We start from the raw sequence: 23,881 nt of genomic DNA, 5'->3' as shown, positions 1-23,881 counted from the left end.
CCAAAGAGGAAACCAAAAATACTAGATGCTAAAATGAAGATGCCAAAGGCACTAGACACACGCAGAAATAAGGACAGCAAAGGCACTAGACACAAAAATGAAGATGCTAAAGGCACTAGACACACGCAGAAATAAGGACAGCAAAGGCACTAGACACAAAAATGAAGATGCTAAAGGCACTAGACGCACGCAGAAATAAGGAGAGCAAAGGCACTAGACACAAAAATGAAAATGCTAAAGGCACTAGACGCACGCAGAAATAAGGACAGCAAAGGCACTAGACACAAAAATGAAGATGCTAAAGGCACTAGACACAAAAATGAAGATGCTAAAGGCACTAGATGAAAACTTAGGAAGACAAAAGCACTGGATGCAAAGATCAGGGTACAAAAGACACTAGACACAAAGATGAGGATGCCAAAAATACTAGACACTAAGATGAGGATGCCAAAAATACTAGGCACAAAGATGAGGATGCCAAAAATACTAGACACTAAGATGAGGATGCCAAATGCAGAGATGAGGACAGCAAAAGCACTAGACTCAAAGATGAGTATGTCAAAAGCACTAGACACAAAAAGGAGTATGCCAAAAGCACTAGACACAAAAAGGAGTATGTCAAAAGCACTGGATGCACAAAGGAGTACATCAAAGCACTAAATGCAAAAAGGAGTATGCCAAAGGAACGAGAAAAAAACATGAAGATGCCAAAGACACTAGACGTTATGACGAGGATACCAAACAACACTAAATTCTAAGATAAGGGGTCCAAAAGCACTAGACATAAAAATGAGGAAGTCAAAGGCACTAGATGCACAGATGCAAAGATGAGGATTCCAAATGCACTAGATGCAGAGATGGGGATGCCAAAGGCATTAGATGCAAAGATGAAGATGCCAAAGGAACAAGATGCAGGGATTAGGATGCCAAAGGTATTAGATGCAAAGATGAAGATGCCAAAGGAACAAGATGAAAAGATGAGGATGCCAAAAGCATTAAATGCAGAGATGAGAACAGCAAAGGCACAAAACAAAAAGTTGAGGGTACCAAAGGCACAAGAGAAAAAAAATGAGGATGTCAAAGGCACTAGACAAAAAGATAAGGATGTCAAAGGCATCTGACGCAAAGATGAACCAGATGCAAAGATGAAGATGCCAAAAGCACACGACAGAAAGATGAGAACGCCAAAGGCACAAAATGAAAAAATGAGGCGTCCAAAAGCACTAAATGCACAGATAAGGATGCCAAAAGCACTAGATGTAAAAAATAGGACACCAAAGAACTTCAAAGATGATAATGCCAAGATACTAGACGCAAAGATGCAGATGCCAAACACACTAGATACGATAAGAGGATGCTGAAGGCACTGAATTTAAAGTAGATAGTAAAAGTGCTAATTCCAAAGAAGAGGAAGATAATAGTAAAAAAATTGTTTCAATATTTACTTCATCAGTGCTGTATACATGAAAGAAAGGTTGGTAGTAGTATAAAAATATAATTATGGCTAGTAAATTATACAGAAACATTGGTTTCATTATACAAAGGAAGTCATCAAGCCAACTACAAAAATTAACATTCTACCTACCCTGTTTTATGCATACAAGTTTTTTACACTTACATCCATGTCCTCCAACTCTTTTAGTATTGATAACACAGTTTTCAGTAATTAGCATAAAAATAATAATCTGGGCAGTATCGCTAATAAGGTACTCTAGACCATTCATAAGTTTTACTAAAGAAGAAGTTAGGCACCTTGATTAGAAGATGAGTAAACTCATGGCAATGCACAATGCATTACACCCAGAAGATGATACTGACCGACTATGTGAAAATGAACAAAGGTGGAAGGGGACTGATAAACATACAAGACTGTAGAAAGCACAAAAAGAGACTTGGAAAAGTACATACATCAGAACATAAAAAGATTGATCACTGTAGGGAGAGACATCTTCAAAAAAAACCAACTAGGAAACGATGAAACCAGAAACAAAAAGACAAGGAAAGTGGGAAGAGAAAGTGCTATGTGGACAATTCATAAGATTGACAAAAAAAAAAGAATCATGAAAAAACTTGGATGTGGCTAAGGAAAGGACATGTGAACAGAGAAACATAATATCTATTGACAGTTGCACAGAACAATGTGATTAGAACTAACCACATCAATGCTAAAATAGATAAAACACAAGAAAACAGTAAATATAGACTCTGGACAAAGAGATGGAATAATAAATCACATAAGTGAATGCAGCAAATTAAGCCCAAAAGGAATATAAGGTCAGGTACAATTGCATGGGGAAGACATTACAAGTTCTGCAGATGACTACACCTCGAACATGCGGATAAATGGTTCAAACACAAATCAGAGACTGTACACAAAAACCACAACCACAAAATCCTTTAGATGTGGAGATACAAATGGAGCACTAGAAACAGTCCTAAGAATTTGAAAAATAGATTAAGAGAAATCAGAATTGAAGGGAGGGCTGAAAATATGCAACGGATAGTAATGCTGAATATAATTGAAATCTTAAGGAAAACCCTTGAATGCGGAAACAAATTCACATAAGCAACAAACGCTAACCAGACATGTAGAAACTGCAACAGAACTACACAAAAAAAAAAAGTAAAAAATGTGAAACCACAAAATTGTAAATTAACTACCCTTCCTCAAAAAAAAATGTAGAGTCAGCATCAACTGGCACCACACAAAATAATTGTGAAATATCAAGGAAGATGGAAAAACTGAGGAGGAAAAGCACTAAACAGACCTCCACTGAAGAGGACTGGAACCTTGGCGAGGCTTATTGCCATCCAAATTCCAGTGTTAACCAATGGTCATTATCACCAAGAAATGAATGGCAAGCGACAGTTGCGATAAAACAAATTCATTTGCAAAGGTTATCAAGAGATGAAAAGTATTGGAAATCTGGGGAGACTCTAGGGAATACCATCGGTTGTTGTCAGTGAGCAATCACTGATGATGACTTGTGTGAGAACTATTAGTAAATAATACAGAATAATAATAAATAATTATAATAATAATATAAACAAAAAAATAGTAACAATTGAGATAGTAATTAGAAAAGTAAAACCAAAGTTAAAAATTAAAGTGTAAAATAAATGTGAATTGACCACTACAAATAATTATTTAACTGTGATGAAGAGGAAAATGAAGTGGTATGGCTATGTCACATAATTATCAGGTCTCATAAAGACAATCCTGCAAGGAACTGTACAAGGAGAAAGAGAGAGGGGCATTACAAAGAAAGAAGTGGGAGGACAACAACAGAGAGAGTAGCATATTCAACAAGGCAGAAAATTGGGAGGGCTTGAGAAAACTGGTTGACAGGTTATTTTTGGTGCTCCAATGGTTATCCAGACCACAGAACAGATGAGATTTTCTTTTTTTTGTTTTTATTCCATTTTCACCTCAAACAAGGCACAGTGCCACTTTGATGTGGAGGCTACTATTGGGACCATAAGTTGCAGGGATACTATGTAGGGAGTTGAGCAACAAGATTTCTGTTCACATTACACTTGAACATCTGCATGTCAGTACAGTTGGGAAAGCAGGAACCTGGAAGGGAGTTTCAAAGTCTAGCAGTTCTTTTAGAGTAGAAGGCTTTCTTACATTTAGGGATCTCTACTGTGTAGGGGTGGGATTTTTCTGCTTGTCGAGTTTGTCAGAGGTATATATATCAGGGGGGTACAAGGGCTTTTAGTTTGTCACAGCATCCACCATTAAAATACTTGTAGAACAGGTAGAGGGATACAACATAGATGACAATTCAGGACCTATCAAGTTGGCAAATCTCTTTTGAACCTTGTCCACGAGCGAGAGACTGGTAGCAGATGCGCCAGCCCAAATGTGAAAATAATACTCCATACATGAACGAATGGTGACCTTGTAAAGGTACAGGATACTTTCAGGCATAAGTAACTTTCTAACACAGTATGGAGAGCCAACTTTCATGATGATGATAAGAAAGAAAGAAAGAAAGAAATCACAATTCAACAGTAACTACAAATTTTTGGATGATTTTGATTGTTTATATGTCGGCTTTGATGAAAGTTTTATTTGTATGTACTAAAATATATACACAGTAAGGATGGAATGAAATCATATACATTTTATATCTATAGAAATTAAAATGATCTTGATAAAAATAATGATTTAGTTACATGAATAAACAGACATAACTTTCTAATTGATAGATGAAAACTTACCTTAACCAAAATAATGTAAATTTGAATCTAAAAGCAATACTGATGAATCACAATTACATAATGATCACTCTTAGCTCTCAAGTTTGTCATTCAACTGATAATAATAGACTACCCAATTTAACATTTGACATAAGCAATTCACAAACACCATTTCCAAGTTTAATGTTGTTATTATATTTGATAGGCAATCAAGTAAAGATAGGTTATCATAAAATGTACTAACAGTTTCCAGATAGCACGAAATCATGTCTAGCTTGGGTGTGCCTGTTTTATGACATACAAGGCTCCATCAATAAATTTTCAGACATTTTTTGTACAGGTATTTCAAATTATTATAGATTTTCGAAAATTCAGTATGTTATTGCTATACATCTTATTAAATGGCTAACCAACTTTTATAATTTCAGGTTCAAATGAGCAGCTACAGCAGGAATTTGAATACACCCTACTAAAGCCTGATTGTCACAGCTGATGAATTTCAAAAATGTAATCTGGACATAAGGACACTTTAAAAGACTGATATGCAATAAAATTCTATTTTAAACTTGGAAAAAATACCACAGAAACGTATGGAATGCTTTAGACTGCTTTTGGACCATCTTGCATGAGTCGAGCATCAGATTTTGAGTGGCATAAAAGATTCAAGGAAGGCAGGAAGTCTGTGAGGGTTAATGAGATGTGTAAGGAAGTCAGAACACTAGAGTTGATTCACCAAATAAAGAATTTCATGGACCGTTGTATGTCTGTAGAGACAATAAGTGCACAGTTTGATGTCAGTGTGGGAACTGTACACAATTATTCACGAGATGCTGAAGATTTGCGCAAAGTTTGTCCCAAGGGTGCAGTTCACAACTCCATCCTTGTCACAGACTATTTAAGCAAGAGGCGCATCAAGACAGTTCCTCACCCTCTCTATAGTCCAGACCTTGCTCCCTGTGACTTTTAGTTATTCTCTAATCTCAAGGAAAACCTTAGAGGCTGTCATTATGAGACAATTGACGAGATGAAAGATGCTGTGACAAGGGTTGTTGACACACTCACACAAGAGGACTTCCGTGGGGCTTTCCAGAAGTTATTGGAATGCAGCCAGAGGAGATTACTTTGAAGGGGACTAGAGTTTCATGTGTGTACTATCGGTAAAAGTGTCCATACAAAAAAAGTTTGGAAACTTATTGGAGGCACTTTGTATTAACCCTTTCTGGAAGTTATTTAGTGTTGAAATGCAATACCTACTATTTATTGGCAAAAAGTATTGTAAATGACTTGAGTATGAAAAAAGCCTTGGAAAAAAAATTACAATCATAGTAGTTGGAAATACAGTGATAGGAAAAAGGTCACAGAAAAAAGCCATAATTTGGGTTATGAAAGAAAGCCTGGTAATCCAATAAATTTGTCTATCACAATTTATTTAAGTACCCTAAACAAAATGATGAAACAAACTCTTCATCATCATAAAATTTTCATCATTATATTCGGTTTAATATCTGTTTCACATGCTGACATGTGTTGGACGGTTTTTAGAAATTGACTCTTAAACTAACCTAGCTAGGTCTTTATCCCTCTTTTTCTCAAATCCATCCTCATTATTCCTGTGTTTTCCTTGGCATTCTCCTGACAACTGATCATGTTAACTCAGCTAGTCTACATCTATTAACTCAAGAACTCTCATCCATTCTTTCATTGTTACCAAGCCAATGACACACATTTCCTAATACTATTCAGATTTAATCTTATTCTAAGATCATTCGATCTAAGCCCATCTTTAAGACTCATGTTACAAATCCATTTTATCTTTTTCATATGATTTTGTTCCATGCAACACATCCTAAACCCCCACTAGCTAGATTTCATTTCTATACATCATAACACTTTGCACAAATGTCTGATATACTCTTCTCTAGTCAACAGCAGTGATGGCCTGCTAATTAGTAATATCAGGATTCCTTAAACTTACTCCATCCACTTTTAACTCTTACTTATGGTAATAAAACAAAGTATTAATCATTTACAGTTAGGGTTATTGTTCATGCCTAATATGAAACTTTTAAAAAGTGATAATTCAATAATTAATATTTCTATCAAAGAAAGATAGTGAAATTTTTTCCATTACTTTCTTTCCTTATATTAAATTATAGACTCTAATCAACGTGGTGCAACATTATAATTTAAAAATAAGAAACAAAGAATACATTAAGCAGCAGCAGGTAAATATTAAGAATATTGCTTCAAGCCACACTTCCCTACAAATGAAGGGCTTCAAAGACTAAATCTACTTTCATTTGAGAAGCAACCTGATTCTGACATGCAACATCATCAACGGTAATTAACATCTACCTTGTGAGGTGTTTTACACCTAATCATCAAATCACAGTGTCTGCAAGTACTGCAAAAAAAAAAATGTGCCATTATTGCAATAGAAGAAAGGCAACATTCTCTGGCTGTGTCTATATCCTATCGAACAACCTGCTAAGGGAAATCATAAAGATGCTCCAAATATCCAGGTTCAAAGTAACCTTGGATAAACATTGGAATTGTATATGGATGCAAATATCTTGTCTAAAAATGTAAGAGTATTGCACTTTGTTATTTTTTGCAAATAAATTTTATTTGATTTCATATATTTATAAATATAGCCAAATGCTAAAAGGTAAGAAGTCAATAAAATACTGAACTTGTCTACAAGATACACAATAAGACTTGTAACAAATAGAATGTATAAAAATGCAAAAAAGAACATTATATATATAAAATCTGTAAAATTGAAGCAAGAAGGTTGTGCATGTATTGTGATCTTTTCTAATAAAAGGTAACAAGCTGACTGAATATTGATTTATTGATTTGTAGTAAATTCAGTTTCAGTCCTTCACTGTTAAGTCATTTAAAAACCACTAAAGTGATATTTTTTTGGCTTATTTTTATTTCCCAGATTAAGTATAGCAATCAAACAAAACAAACACTACAACTTTTACAAAATTGTTTGCCTCAAATGACATTAATACAAAATGATGTCAATAGACAATACTATACTTACCATTTCTTTATCATCATCAATATACATTAACAAAATATCTTCAACATTAAAGCTGGCTTTGAGCTACAAAGAGAAAAATACACAATATATTACAGACTTTTAAAGACATATACATTTTTTCTTAGGAGAGATATAATTTACTTCACTACAAAAGTTAATACAGTACAACTCCATGATACAGTGGCCCCAGGATACGTTTTTTTCAGGTTATATGTGGAATACAATGTTTTTCCAGCGCCTGGTTACGGTATTTGCCCAACTTTACAGCTTTATTTATAATGTTATTTGATATGTTTTGTATAAAATTTTGCTTAGACCCTGCCATACGGTGATTTCACCAACCCCAGAACAGATTAATGCTGTATCCAGGGCTTTACTGTATTACCAATGTAAACTGATATATGTGTATGTGTGTACAGAATCATAAAAAGCAAAATTTAAATTGAAATAATAATCTAAACTTTGGATTAGACCAACAACCAGGGTTAATTGTGAAATTTAATTAAATAAATTATATATATAGAAAGAGGTTTGTGTTTATTATAACCTTTTTACGCAAATATTATGCAAGTATAAATCATGTAGAATATCTGCATTAATATAATTACATGTAATAGTTTACTTAAGATGATCATCCCATAAGAAAACGGAAAAAACTAAGACAGAATTAATTAAAATGAATGTTTAAAAGAATATGGTAATTAGCAAGATCTTTTGCAGACGAATGCAATTCCATGACCCAAATATAACAAAGTTGTATTTTCTTTTTAAATAAATAGAAAAAAAGGGTTTTTAATATCAATACACAAAAAAACACAAATTTCTAGGAGACCGTCATTGGATTATTTACCTTTCACCAGACTATCCATTCACATGAAATCACCTGTTTCTCCACCATATTCCCTCTGCTTTACTTTTTGTTATCAAGTAAGATCTTTGACTTACTTGCAGTTTCATCAAATACTTTTGTATGCAAAATCCGACCCGCATTTTGCTAATTCCTACCCTCTGAGAAGGAAAGTATTTCTTTGAAACTCCGCGGATTAAGGACTATCCACTTATTCAGTCTTTCCTTTTCAGATTAAATATGTTAACTCTTTTTCAAAGTGTTTTTTAACATGTTTTATTAACTATTTGCTATTATATATATGTGTGTGTGTGTGTGTGTGTGTGTGTCAGAAGAACAACAATAGTTTTTCATAAAGGGTTTCCATCTCAATTTTTACTAAAGTAAATTAAACTAAGTATAGTCCACGTTACCACCCTTTATGCCTAGCAGCTATGTTCCAAAATTTATAATGTGCTGCTGCCATTGCGCACAGAAATCACTTTTTCTATAGCTACCAACGTAATAGATGTACTGAGACTAAAGCTGCCTTCAGGACTGCCAGCAACTACTGTAAAAGAGTAATAAAAAATGCAAGAAAGCTATATGCTCAGTCCGTCAAATCCAAAGTAGCTGAACAGCGGCTTGGTTCCCACCAGTTTTGGCAAATAGCATACAGGATCCTGAACAGATGCATGCATTCTATCCCAACCATCATCAATGGACCTGAGGTCATCTCATCAGCATCAGACAAGGCCAAACTATTCGCCAAGAACTTTGCAGCTAACTCTACCCTCTGCGACAAAGGGCATCAACTCCCCGTATTTCCTCCTACAAGAGACAACACACTATCCAACATACAAATATCTGTGCATGAGGTCGCCAAGCTAATCAAGAACCTTGATTCCAGTAAAGCAACTGGCCCAGACGGCATTCCAATTATAGTGTTGAAAAGGCTTCGACCAGAACTTGCCCCCACCTGGAAAACCTCGTCAGTATGCCCTATATTTAAGAACTCAGGTGATAAGTCATCTCCCTCTCAGTACAGACAAATAAGTCTCTTGTGTATCATGAGTAAGTTACTGGAATCCATATTAAATAAAGAAGTAGTCAACCACCTCAGCAGAAATAACTTCCTTAGTGACATGCAATATGGTTTCCATTCTGCTGGATCTACAGCTGATGTACTCAGTTATATCCCATAGGATTAGTGAATGTCTCGACAAAGGCTTCCTTTCTAGGACAATTGCTCTTGACATATCAAAGGCCTTCGATAAGGTATGGCATAAGGGCCTACTTCACAAGATTTCCAGCTACGGTATAACTGAAAATGTTTTCTCAATAATTAAATCATTTCTCTCTGATAGGCTCATAAGAGTAGTGGTTGATGGGCAGAAATCAGAGGCCCATAGTATTAATGCTGGAGACCCCAGGGGTCCATCCTGGGCCGAACTCTCTTCCTGATTTACATCAATGATCTCCCAAAACACATACTTAATTCATTCGTTGACATCTATGCTGATGACATGACCATCTACGGCAACACATCAAAGGTCGTAAATGACAAAGCTCTCTCTGATTCCCTCTCCTCTGATCTTGAGTGCATGGTTCAGTGGGGGAAGAGATTGCTGGTTACTTTTAATGCATCTAAAACCAAGCTCTTAACTTTACATCATCAACGCTCTGTTCCTCATCTAGCATCAATTGAAGGGGATGGCTCTCGTCTTGGGGGGGGGGGGGCTTCATGTTTTGACAAGCTCCTGAGTTTGACCTTTACTCCTGATCTGAAATGGAACACAGATATCAAGTCTGTTGCCCGGTCTGCTGGGAAAATGGTGGGATCCTTCTACCGCTCCAGAAGATATCTCACTACTGAGGCAATTCTCTATCTATATAAAAGCCAAGTACGTCCAAGGATGGAGTACTGCTGCCACATCTGGGCTGGATGTGCTAGAAACAGGCTATCCTGCCTTGACAGAGTAGAAAATAGACTTTGTCGCTTAGTGAAGGATGCCCTTTTCTCTTCCCTGCAACCTCTCTCCCACAGAAGAGACATTGCGTGCCTGTCTTTGTTTTATCGTTATTTCCTTGGCAAGTTCTCATCCAAGCTCCAATCTCTGGTCCCATCCTCACCAATCTTTCACGAAACCACCCATCTAGCTGAAACCACTGTCAATAATTTTCCCCACTCTTTATCTGTGCCTAAATCAAAACGTAGATTCCATGAACAAAGTTTCTTTCTTAGATGTGCATGCCTGTGGAACTCTCTTCCGTTTGCCTGTTTCCCACCTAACTAAAACTTGGATGTCTTCAAGTCTAACATAAACAAATTCCTGATGAATCGCCCCCTTAAGTAAGACACTTTATCAAATCTCCAATGCAAACTATTACTACGATATTATCTCATTGATTATTGTACACAAAATAACCCTTATCCCCGAGTGGCTTCCGGGCCTTGATAAGTGGTGATCCGCATATAAAAAAAAAATTTTTAATTAGTTTAGGAGTGAATCCTATCCATACAAATAGATAAATATACACACATCTTTAATTTTAAGAGAGATATCCACTCAGCTGGGATGAAGATAGTTTCAAGATGAGCAGTTGAAGGTTTTCTTTTCATAACAATCAGATTTCTCTAATGAATTACATAATGAATATTTGGCATTTTTCTCCAAAAGCTGGGATCAGCTCCGACCTCCAGACAATATACAAGTGTCTGATGTGATGAGGGAGAAGATCATGAACTGAAAGGATTTTTAAGGACAACATTGACGTTGACTACACATCTGATGACAAGAAAAAAACTGAAACTTTTCCCAAAATTATGAATATATGAAAAAGGCATTTGTGCTTCTGTTAATTCTGTGGAGTGATATTTGTATTCGATATCTGGGTTTGTTTTGGTTGTTTTTTTGTTTTTTGTTTTTTTTGGGTGAGAATTAAGTTTCAATGATAACATTATAAAGTTATAACCTTTGAGGAAGTGATTTCATTTCAAGTGAAACCTGCTTCCCTTTAGAGTCTTAAGACTCTTTTCCAAACTGATCAGTTTCTTTAGCTTGGAGTGTGAAAAGATATTTAAACAACCTCCTTGTTAAAATGCATACTTCCAGTTTTAACCATTAGCACTTTACCCAGTCAACACAGAGAGGAATGAAGGGGGGGGGGGAAATGTGTATTTAAAAATGTTTACAAATTGGGGAAGAGGTTTGATCTTGATAAAAAGGAAAGATTTTATATTTCCTGAGCTGTAAAAATATCTAACTATTCCAAGATAAAAAAAAAATTATTTTTATAAAACCTGTTATCCTTACGGCATAAACAAATACAGAAATGACAAACAACTTTATCTTTACATTTCAATACACATGGACTATTTTTCCCATCATGGAACTTTTCATGAATTCTTTTTCCGTGCATAAGGACACAGTCTTAATAGATTGCTATGAATCTGATTAAAAAAACATACATAATTATTTTTATTTGGAATTTGCTTTGTTAATTTTCTCAGAGTTTTTTTGGAGTGGGTATTCATTTATGTTGTAATATAAGTATGGATTCGGAACACTTGATTTTATACAAAAGTTCAGATGGACAGACCCTAAATCATGTTGCTACTCTTACCTCTAAAATCTATACTTTTGAATTCCCTCTAAAAATTTCTTTCAATTTCCATAAATTAAGCACTAAATTACACGATTATGAACAATAATTATTTTGGAGATGTTTTGTTCATCTTGAAAAACGTGCCCTTCTTAACAAATGCTTCTAAATCTATATTTTTTTACATTTTTTAAAATTATTTTTATTACTATAAAGGCTTCCTTCAATCTTGACAGACTATGGATACCCACGGTAAGGGTGCCTGCGCATTAAATTTTTGTAGCAAGAGTTGCGCAATAACCAACCACACCTCTCCTGAGTCACTATTGTTGAATACCAATGGCAAGTGGAGGTTCAGGACGGCTGGAAACAATACCGAGAAAAGGGGAAAGCACATACAGCGCCTAGAATTCCCAAATGGTCACCCATTTGGTACTAGCCAGGCTCAACGTTGCTTAACTTCGGTGATCTGACGGGAACCAGTGTATCAATGTGATTATGCCGTATATTACTATAAATGGAGAACTAAATTAGAAAATATTAAAAAAAAAAAAAAAAACTTTATGAAAAATATAATTTTATATCATTAACATCAAGCAAAGTAAACTGAAACTGTCTCCGTCAATCTTCAGTCAGTATTGTAATTTTATCTTTATACTTACTCTAGACATATTCCAATTATTTTACATTTACATGATGCATTTTTTCCTAATGCAAGAAAAAAAAACAGTTTAAAAAAAAAAAGGTCTGAAATTTTAAAAAAATAAATGAAAACCAAAAGCATAAATCCGTACTTATTGTAAAACCAATTTAAATGTGAAACAAAATCCATTTTAATTGAAATATTTTACTTCTTTTAATTCTAGACAAAGCATGAAGCCACTTTATGTAATGAGCTAAAAAGAATGAAAAATGATTAATGCAAAGACAAGAGATGTCTATTGATTTTAGTCTTGAAAGAAAAGAAAAGACAAAAGCTATAAATAGAAGGAAAACAGTCATCAGGAAGAGAGTTCCACAAGCCTGCAGTTCTTGAAACAAAGTTACTAAATAGGAAGATGTACTATTACAAAGTATTTGAACAGCGAATTGGTGAAAACCACAAGATGGACATGTCAAACAAGCTGGAACAAAAGAGGGAATAAATCAGATAATTCTAAAGAACACATGCTATAATGGTACTTATAGAAGAGACTGAGACTAGCAACAGCACATCTCTAAGAGAGAGAGAATGCAGAGAAAAAGCAAGGGTAGCCAGCAACCAAATTTTCTTTATCTCTTGTAGCTTAACGTGCTAAATGTTTCTATCTGTCCAACTTCAAAAAGCTTAAAAACAGACTTCATTAGTGTAATTAAAATTGATATAAAGGTTGACGATAATTGAAATGAATAAACGATATGTGGCCTCCTGGTGACCACTACTATTTAAATTATATAAACAAAATTATAATTTTTTATTAATTTGGAGCAAAAGGAAACATTTAGCCATTTTGCTAATATTTTTCATTGTTCCATACACCTCATTATTTTAAAAATATGAATCTTTGCATCAAGCCACGATCTCTCAATTCCTCATGTATGTGTTGAGATCAACAAAATTTGGTTGACGATTCACAAAAAAATAAAAATTAATTTGGTTTAAATTAGCATAAGCTTTCTATTCGTCTGAATAGATTACTGAGCCCTCAGCGACTTCTCACTGAATAATTGGCTGAAGCATTACACAATTTCTTCTTTAAACATTATTAAAAGGATTCCGGGCTTGGTAACCATATATTCTTTCGAAAACAATAAGGAAAAATGTATTATTTGCTTTTGTACCATGTTTATTGCAATATGATGTGTAAATTATAGATATGATATCAAAATATAGATAACAAACCAAAGTGGCACCAAAAAAATTTGCTTTGCATGTGAATTAGGCTAATTTGTCATCGTCATCGGCGGCGGCATGCATTCATGCCCAAATATCATAGTTCCCAAGTCCAATACAGAAAAGAAGCTCAGACAAATACTTTCCATGAAAATAACGATAAATAACAATAAAGCAGAGACAGGCTCGCAACGTCTCTTCTGTGGGAAAGAGGTTGCAGGGAAGAGAAAAGGGCATCCTCCACTAGGCTACAAAGTCTATTTTGAACTCTACCAAGGCAGGATAAGCTGCTTCTAGCAGCTTATCCTGCCCAGATGCAGCAACAGTACTCCATCCTTGGACATACAATGAGATATCTATTGGAGTGGTAGAACAGTCCCACCATTTTCCCAACAGTTTTGGCAATGGATTTGATGTACATCTTCCATCTCAGATCAGGAGTAAAGGTCAGACCTAGAAGTTTGTCAAAACATGGAGTCTTCCTAAGATGAGAGGCATTCATTTTGATTGATGCCAGACGGGGATCAGAGCGTTGATGATGGAAAAATAGAAGCTTGTTCAAATTTATTAATTTTTATATTTTATCTGATCAACCATTTTCTCTTTGACTGGATACCCAGTCATAAAATTTGCTTAAATATGATATTTTAATTTGTCCAGATTTTGTATATATTATTATAGAGTCATGATTTTAAAAGTAAAAAAAAAAAAAGTATTTGGGTGGCATTAGCTAGAATCGAAACCGAAACTGTAGTATTCAAAGCTGATGACACTACCAATGTAACATGCATATGAACTGATTAAAAATTAAAAATAAACTAAGATAAATGTACAAAATGTATAAGGATTTTTTCAATGTTTACTCATTTTTAACCCCTTAAAAACTTTTTTAACTGACTAAAGACCCATAAAAGAACGGTCTGTAAAAAATCCAATCATTTGAGGCCCCGAGCGCTGCTCTGCGACTTTTAGTTTTGGAGAAGAAAGAGTTTGAAAATATGGAGAGGGACAGACAGACATATAGCCTTTTATATATTAGATTACTAATTTCAATGTGGGATTAGGAATGATTAAACTCTCAAACATCGATCCAGAATAGCATAGTAGAAAGATGATATAAATTGAATTAGGGTAATTTTTTTTTTTTTTTCTTTCTTTACAGTTGTTCACCCCAAACAAAGTATATTAGGGGCTACTGTAATGGGGATTGGATTTATAGGGAGGGAGACAACTTGGGTAGTGAGTTGGACAATAAGATGTTTGTTCATATTACATTTAAATTTCTGTATGTTGGTATAGTTAGAGAAACGAAATTCCAAAGGTGAGCAATTCTAAGAAAGAAGTTATTAGAGTAGAAAATCTTTCAGAATCTAGAGATCTCTACAATGAATGGGGGATGGATTTGGGTGCTAATCAGGAGTATTTATGATGACGAGGGTACAAAGTGTAGTAAGATCAGAGCACATGTCATGGAAGTACTCGTAAAACAAGCACAGGGATGCAACTCTGGCAATCTAATGGAGACTAGAGCTTGCTTACTGATGCATTTGGATTAAATATTTTTTTTAGGAGAAACTCAAAATGCGTTCAAAATGGAACTATCTCATACACATTTTAATCAAATTCACTGGTTTTAACTTTCATTTTTAGTCCAGAAGTCCATTTTATTTATACATATCCATGAGAATATTTTTAAATATTCGACCACATCAGTAAACACGTAAACAAGATCCAACCATATTGAACAATTGAGTCTAACATAGAGATAGAAAAGAAAACTAGAAATTGTTTTATCATACAATATGCTGTTTTAAAATAGCGTCCAGCAACATTTTTAAGACTCTCCAAAATTTTCAACCAAAACAAATTTATGTAATATACTAAACACATAGATCATGGTTTTATTTAAAAAAACAAGTTTTGAACCAATGCCCAATGAACATCTGCAAATGAACTAAAGTCACTCATAATAGTTGTTCTAATTGATTGTTATTAATAGCTTCTTCTTCTTGTTGTTGTTGTTGCTGTTGTGATTATTTATAGTAGTAGTAAACAAAAACAAAATAAAAAAACATGTCAGACGAGAAATCTATACACAAGTGATTGCTTGCAATATTTTTTTTCTAAATCTGTTAAGTTAAGCAGAGGAGAGAAACGTGTTAAAAATGTTTAGGTCAATTTTAAATTGACAATTACAACACAATTGTCTCGAGTACATAGTGTCCCGTTATAAATAACTTGCAACAGAAAAAAAAATAGAGGCTACTGACTTAGACAATGACATGGAGGTATGAGGAGGAGGAGGCAAAAACAACAAAAAGCCATAATGATTGGTGAGTCTCTTGTTTTATTCACTCTTCATGAGTTTTTAAAGTAAAACAACAAAAGCCAACTAAAATATAAACTGATGTTTATTAGGGTTGGAGGGGGTATAAATATATTTCTATCCTTGGACAACTGAAATTAATATGTTTTTTTTTTTTTACTTTTCTTAATTGTTCAACTTGCAATTTTTATTAAAGGAACTTTTTAATCACGAGTTTTTTTTTTTTTTATTACTAAAACATAAAAACAAGTTGCTTGGAAATCATGACGGAATCAGTTTCAGTGGATTTAGTTTTGTTTCTTAAAAGTTTCTTATTTTCATATTTTTTTTTCTCTTTTAGTCTAATTCTTTTATGAAACAGTGTGGAAAAACGAAATGTTTGTAGAAAAAAATTCCCTACATTGACCAGACTGCATCATTCAGTATAGAACGAGCATTTGGGGAAAATATCTGCATTCACTGTACAGGTCGTGATCAATCTGCTTGTTGTGTCTAGTGAAAAGTTGCCATTCAACTTAATGTTGTAACAAAGAATTCTCAAGCAAAACTAGTTCAGTTTATAAACAATTAACAGATGTTTATTTTTTTCATTGACCAGACTAAATCATTTAAATTTCTTCTGTATCGCCTACTTTTTCTTTTGATCGGACATATATCACCTGCAATGTGTGTTATGCATATGCACAACTAAAACATACAGCCAAGTGTATGTTTACACATGTAAACAAGTCAGAATTTGAAATTCACTTAAAGTTAACTTAGAGATACAGCCATGGTGTTTTTTATCAAAAATATATATTTACTATTATCGTAGAGGCACACCCTCTACTAAATCACACCCATCCCCCCCCAAAAAAAACAGATTCTACTTTTTTTAAACAATTACATATGAAAACACTAAAAAAACTTAGCAAAAAGAAGTAAAAAAAAAAACGAATAACTGTGTGCATGCATGTGAAAAACACTTGTTCTCTAAATGATACCCAAATTAACCCCCAAAATTGCCAGATACGATACCCAAATTAACCTCAAACACACTAGTTTGTCTATGCAAAAAGAAAACGAACAAAAGTAGCTTGATCTCACCTATAACTTACTCATACTTGTCACTCTGGACCATGTTTTCTTTTGCAAAAAAAAAAAACGCTAACTGGTATTTTTGTGTAACCACAAATACAGAAATGCTACTATCTGCTTCAATTTTTATCTCCTATAAAAGTATCCAAAATAATTTTTGACACACAGGACATTTTTATATAAATCAGTCAATTTTGTCAATAATTTTTTTATGATGAAAGGTAATATTTTTTTTTCTAATTTTTTAGAATAACACCCTTCTCCCCCCTCCCACACACAAAAAAGACATTATTTCCCATAGAAAATAAAATAAAATTGGTTAAATACTCTAAAAAGTTAGAACAATCCAGAAATGGGAAGGTTGTATTTTATTTTAAATTTATATGACAAATGATCCTCCACTCTAAAGTAAAAATAGTTGTTTTACTTTTTTCTACAAGTTTTTCAGGGTGTTCACATGTAATCACCTTAAAATTGTTGCATTTCCTTGGGGGGAGGTGGAGGTATTTACCATATATATATATATATATATATATATATATATATATATATATATATATATATATATATATTAAGTATATATACATATATATATTATATATATATATATATATATATTAAGTATATATACATATATATATTATATATATATATATATTTTTTAAGTATATATACATATATTTTAAGTATATATACATATATATATTATATATATATATATTTTAAGTATATATACATATATATATTATATATATATATATTTTAAGTATATATACATATATATATTATATATATATATATATATATATATATATATATATATATATATATATATATATATATATACTAGCAAAAGTACCTGTCGTTGACTGGGTTCAAAAACAGCCTACAGAAAATGGACTTTGATTTATGAAAGTATGATAGGTTATGAAAAGGAAGGGTTCTAAATAGATAGCTTCGAATTCGGGGGTATCAAAACCAAAACAAAATATGATGAAAGTAAAAATAAAATAGATAAACCCCATAACTTATTATACCATACCTGTTCACACTGAAACACTTATCACAATATTCTGTGGATCTATATTAAAAAACCTTGTTAAACTTTGTGACATATTTCCATTCTATGGAGGTCAGGCGCGAACGAACACCCCATAATTTTATTATACCATATTTCTTCAAACTGAAACATAATTATCAAAGTTTACTTACGCAGATAGGTATTAAAAGTCTTTATTAAAGTTTATGCCTATTTCCATTCTATGGAGGCCAGGCGCGAATGCAGACCCCACAATTTAATTATACCGTCTTTATTTCAGTTAAAACATACTTATCAAAGTATTCTTATGTACATCTATATAAAAAACACTTGTAAACGTTTTTTTTTAATTTTTTATTTCCATACTTTGTGGACCAGGCGCGTACACAGACCCCACAATTTTAATGAATCATCATTATGCCAGATCAAACATACCCATTCCTGTGTCTCGATACATCTATCATTATATGTGATCAGTTTTCTATAATAGTCAACCATATAAGAGCCTACTCGTGACCAGACGCACACACACAGACGTTCAGCTTTATATTATAGATATATATTATATATTATATATATTATATATACACATTATATATATTATATATATTATATATACATATATATATATATTATATATATATTATATCGCTGATGATCAGCTAGAGGACCCTCCATGTTGAAAACGCTGCAAAGAGAGCTAGGAGAAGAGCGAGTGTACAGGCAGAACAGCCGGACGAAGCAGCAAATTGCATAACAACCTTCGTATGTCAAGGCTGTGGCAGACTATGCAAATCAAGAATTGGTCTCTACAGTCACACAAAAGGATGCATACAGGCAACATCTTAATACGGCGCTGATCCATAGTCATTACGACTGACGGATGCCACAGATATATTATATATATATATATTATATAAATATATATTATATATATAATATATATATATTAATATATTATATATATATATTATATATATATTATATATATATTATATATATATATATTATATATTATATATATATATATTATATATTATATATATATTCTCAAAATGATGAAACACTATAGTTTGTAGATATAAAAAAATGATTATAATATATATATATATATATATATATATATATATATATATTGTTTTAACAAAATGAAGATATCAAGGAATAGATTGATAGCAACAAATAGTGTATTTCATCGTTAGTTACAATTGTTTCAAGACTATTCAGACAAATTCATACATTATGTCTCAAAAGAAATTGAAGGATCTGTAATTTGAATTGAACCAAAAGTATCACTCTATGATTAACATCCGCTCTTCAGTGGTGTAACGACTCATGATGACTTTGTAGGGTTACTCTAGATACTCTGAAATCTTTTTTTGCTGGTTTTCTGCTTCTGTTGTTCCATCTTATATTTGATCAATTCACCTTCTTTTTAGACACCCTGTATATTCTTTTTACATTTTAATATACTTTCATGGAAATGTTTCTGTTATGTCACAAAAAATTATTTTCTTTACATCACAAGTGTCACACTCATACATTAATTCAATTGCTAATATAACATACTGACCCAACGGGACACGAGTAGTCTAGTATATATATATATATATATATATATATATATATATATATATATATATATATATATATATTCCAGGTAGAGATATTCAAAAACGAAGGGTAATTGAATTTCAACAAAGCTCGTTGATAGTGCTCTATCAAAGAGAGTAAATTATATATTTTTTTTATTATTCTTTATGTAAATACAGTCATATCTTGCTACGATGTGCAGACTGTTTCGATCATAATAGATCTCATCAGGCAAGGAAAATTAAAAGTTAAAAAATTAAAAATGGTCCAATTTTAGAGAAGATATACTTTGCCATGACTGGCTGAGAGTAAGGTAAAAAGCTTTAGTGTTTTTACTATTTTAAAGCGCTTTCTTTTCTTTTAAGTTTGAAACCCACATAGTGGCTAGTTAAGTTAGAACAACAAGGCGCATGGCCGTAATTTTTCAGGGTTTAAATGTATTGCAATGCTTTTATGGTGGTCGAAAAACGTTTTTCAGTCGCCATATTACTTCCTATTTACTTGCCTCCCCACGAGGGCAGAGTTAGACACAAGGTCGGTTTTTAATGTAGAGAAGCATTTATTACTAAAAAACGGAATGGGAAAATGTAAAGTTAAGCCAAAAGTAATTTTTTTTTTTAATTCAAATAATTAAAGAAAAAAATTCAAAGAAATTTCGAACATTTATTACTATAAACATAACGAACAAGTGCAAATAAAAAAATAATTACAACCAAAGGCAAGATAAGTCAACGTAAAAAGGAAAACAGATTTTTTTTTAAACAGCAAAGTTTAAATGTTTGTTTGCATAAAGCAGTTCAACAAATTTTTTTTTGAATTTTTTTTTAAAACAAATATTTTTGTAAATAAAACAGATAAAATGAGACACGCCAGACCTTCTGCTTAAAAATATTTTTTTCTCTTAGAAGCGCTTTCGCTTCCTCATAGTTTTTCCAAAATTGGCTCAGCTCATGCTTTCTATATCCATCATTCAAAGGGTCAATAGTGGTAGAAGCACCGGTGTCAAATGTCACATGACCTAACAGTTCAGATTTTTCAGAACGAGGCTCGTCTGCTGGACCCACTTATTTTTGCTTCACCCATTAGTCTTTAACATCGCAAAAATGCGACAAAAGGAAATTATTTTTTTTTTCAAACAAGGATGAAAATATGAAAAATAGGCTGTGGCAGCTTTTTTTTTTTTAAACTGAAAAATAGCACGGATACCTCGATAATAGCATTGCTACCGAGTGGCCATGATAATAGACACCACCATTGCTATTGTGTAAAACGTCAGTGTTTTACACAATAGCAGCAACATTATCATTTCGTGTGTTTACTATTTTCTGAGTTAATTTCTATGGATGGGCACTGGCGCTATATATGTTAATGGAAGTATCTTTTTTTTTTTGCTATCGGATTTTCATATCTACATTGTAAGACAAAAAGATATTTTTAACAAACTACACAGATGAGAGTTACTAAAATTAAATTAATTTTAACGTCTTCTGTTGACATATGTATCTAAAGATAATGTTTCTTACAGGCCTCCATACTATTTTGGTTGGTTGGTTGGTTGGTTGTTTTTGTTTTACGGCATATCAACCCTTTTCGGGTTATTTAATGCCGAATCCAAAGATTTTGAAGAAAAATTTTTTTAATAGAATATATTTGTTGTTTTCACGTCAGTTTCTATTTAACCCATAGTTGGGACCCTAACAGGTACTACCACTCCGGGTCAGAGTGGACCTGGGAGCAATGGTAATTAAAGGGTGGCTCCACACTCCCCAAAGCCCACAAGCTGGGGCCTCACCACTGGATATAGTTTAAGGTCATATCCAGGACCCCCATTGAGGGACTTTCACCCTCTGCAGGGGGGCAGTCGGCGTATTCTAATGCCCCACCGACAGGGCCATATTATTTTGGAGAAAAGCTCCAGAAAATAAAAGTTCATCCTTTATCATTTTAAATAATAAAATCAATACTAATTTTTTTTTGGTCGATTTTGGATTTGCAATTTTTTTTTTATCTCAAGAGCCATTATATTCTATTATATGAATATATATTTTTTAATATTGGAAACTTGTTATAAAAAAATATTTGTTTAAACTTCATATCGCAAAATATTTGAAATTAATATCATCTAAAGCTTTTTAAAAATAATTATTTTTCAGAATTCTATTTTTTCTTTTGCTGTTGTTTTTTGTAATTCAAATAAAATTCTCAAGAAAAAAGCGTTTTTGTCTTGGATTTTCATTATTTTTGTATGCTGTAAAAAATTAAAAAGAATATTAGCAGTATATTTGAAGCTTTTTCTTTTAAATGGAAGAAAGTTAAGATGATAATATTAAATTAAATTACAGTTACATTGTGTTACATACAGCGAGGTTAAAACTGTGGCGCATGTTGGCGGTACCAACTGAACAAAGCTTATAATATTAATAACAAAAACATCTAGTTTTTAACATAAATAATAAATTGCAGGTTTTTTTTTTAATTTTATTTAAAAATTACAGCGGAGGTTAACAATCCTGACACTTTTCAAAAATCCCTAAAAAAATATGGCAGACGACCTACGCATGACACTGAAAGTACCTAACGCTTCCTCTGACACGTGACCGGAAATTAGGGACATATGTGTATTTGTTTTGAATTTACATACATGAATGAACAACAAATTATTACGTGGTGCGGAAAGAAAAACCAAAACATTTTCATTTTATTTATCTACTTCCGTTAATAAAAAGAAACGTTGGTCCTTTATTAAATATGACAAATAAATTAGAAGAAAAACATAACGTTTTGGTACTTGTGTAGTTTTGCCACAAGTGTACGGACCATTCTTTCACCTAACAATTTAATGAAAAATATTTTGTTTTTTCTTAAAGTTTGTATTTCTCATGTTAGCAAAACTGCACTAGTACCAAATGTCTTTTTGGTTAAAAATATAAGTATGGTGAAAAAAATGTAAATAAATTAGAAAAAACATAACACGTTTTGGTACTTTTGCAGTTTTGCCACTGCGAATGTATGAACCATTCTTCACTTTCACCTAACAATTTAAAGAAAAATATTTTGAGTTTTTTTTTGTTTTTGTTTTTTTTAATACATATTTCTCGTGTTGGCGACACTGCACTAGTACCCAAGTTTACCAAAAAATCAAAACACGTTTTCTTCATAAGTAAAAAACATCTGACAATTCATCGGGTCTGACTGAAATAATTTATTAAGGAAACACTTTTATTTTTAGACAGGATATTTTTCTTTTACATGTGTTAAAAACACATTAAAGTTCCTATTTGCATTGTTCGTTATCATTTGATAGGCTTCCCTGTACATTGCTCCGTCCACGTGTGACCATTTCATCTCACTTACTGACCCCGAGACATAGTTCACTTTTCTTTTAATTGGAGACCAGTAGGCCTCTATAGCATTTGTACAGACACCTGTGGCAGGGTCTACAAAACGCTCCAAATGGTTAACTGTGCCAGGTTGATAGCCCAATTGTCCAAGCCTGCTGTAGCTTTGTCATTCATCAGTAAATATAACAGAACCCGGTGTGACACATTCTATAATGGCCGCTTTGCTTCTAGTATTACGGCTGACCGGTCGAGTATTTGTCGCAAAAAGCTGACTTTCTCGGTTTCGTCATAGAACCCTATCAACCAATCCTGTTCTCTAATCCTACTGACATTATTCTTCCGTTTAAAAAAAAAAGATTTCGTCCACTTGGACTATATGTCCTGGTCCGCCCAACATCTTTCTGTTTTTAGTAGTTTGAAGGTGCAGATATCTCGGCAAAACTCATACCACTGAATGGCGGAATCCTTAGAAATGCCATTCAAATCCGCAGAAGTCGTCACAGGTGTCTGACAAACAAAATCAAACATTACTTGGAATGTAGTTTGAAGATGCAAATTCAAATTTTCAAAAAAGGTGGCACGCCGTACCGACATCCTTGTTCTACTCTTGCCATATCTCCAACAAACAGTGTCCTGTTTAAAAGATGAACATCGCTTTATAGACATAGGATGTCCAAAAGAACAGAGCTTCTCGCTTGCCACAAGCTGATTCATTTGTGCATACTGTAATACTTTCTGATGCAAGTCTATAAATGGTCCACAAGTAATCTTTTTTTACTATAAAAATCTGAAAAAAATCTTTATAATGTACGTACTTGTCACTGCATGAAAATGTCATATTCCAAAAATCACGTAAATCGATCAAGTAGGTTTTTTTTATTTAAATTTAAGAAAATTAAATATTATGAGACATTTTAGCGAAGAAAAACTTCATGCCATCTT

General features: G+C 33.0%; 2 protein-coding genes and 1 pseudogene across 5 annotated transcripts in view; 1 reads left to right on the top strand and 2 right to left on the bottom strand.

The window, feature by feature from the left end:
• The window catches only part of LOC145303533 (next to BRCA1 gene 1 protein-like), a 165,087-nt gene that overhangs the window by 133,476 nt on the left and 7,730 nt on the right, over positions 1-23,881 (bottom strand). For all 4 annotated transcript variants that reach the window (XM_080144992.1, XM_080144990.1, XM_080144991.1 and 1 more), the window contains exon 2: positions 7,259-7,321. In XM_080144992.1, the coding sequence (XP_080001118.1) occupies positions 7,259-7,321 (63 nt within the window). The remainder of the gene's footprint in view (positions 1-7,258; positions 7,322-23,881) is intronic.
• On the bottom strand, positions 12,083-12,199 carry LOC145240450 (5S ribosomal RNA; annotated as a pseudogene).
• Positions 15,708-23,881, top strand: part of LOC145303534 (actin-related protein 3) — a 403,282-nt gene continuing 395,108 nt past the window's right edge. Inside the window, exon 1 of the mRNA XM_080144997.1 lies at positions 15,708-15,896. The gene's annotated coding sequence lies outside the window, so the exon portion shown is untranslated. The remainder of the gene's footprint in view (positions 15,897-23,881) is intronic.

This window comes from Euprymna scolopes, chromosome 19, assembly GCF_053919585.1.
Source record: "Euprymna scolopes isolate OS-2025 chromosome 19, ASM5391958v1, whole genome shotgun sequence".
Classification (NCBI taxonomy): Eukaryota; Metazoa; Mollusca; class Cephalopoda; order Sepiida; family Sepiolidae; genus Euprymna; species Euprymna scolopes.
The sequence above is the reverse complement of the archived record's forward strand: the minus strand, read 5'-3'. Positions and strand labels throughout refer to the sequence as shown.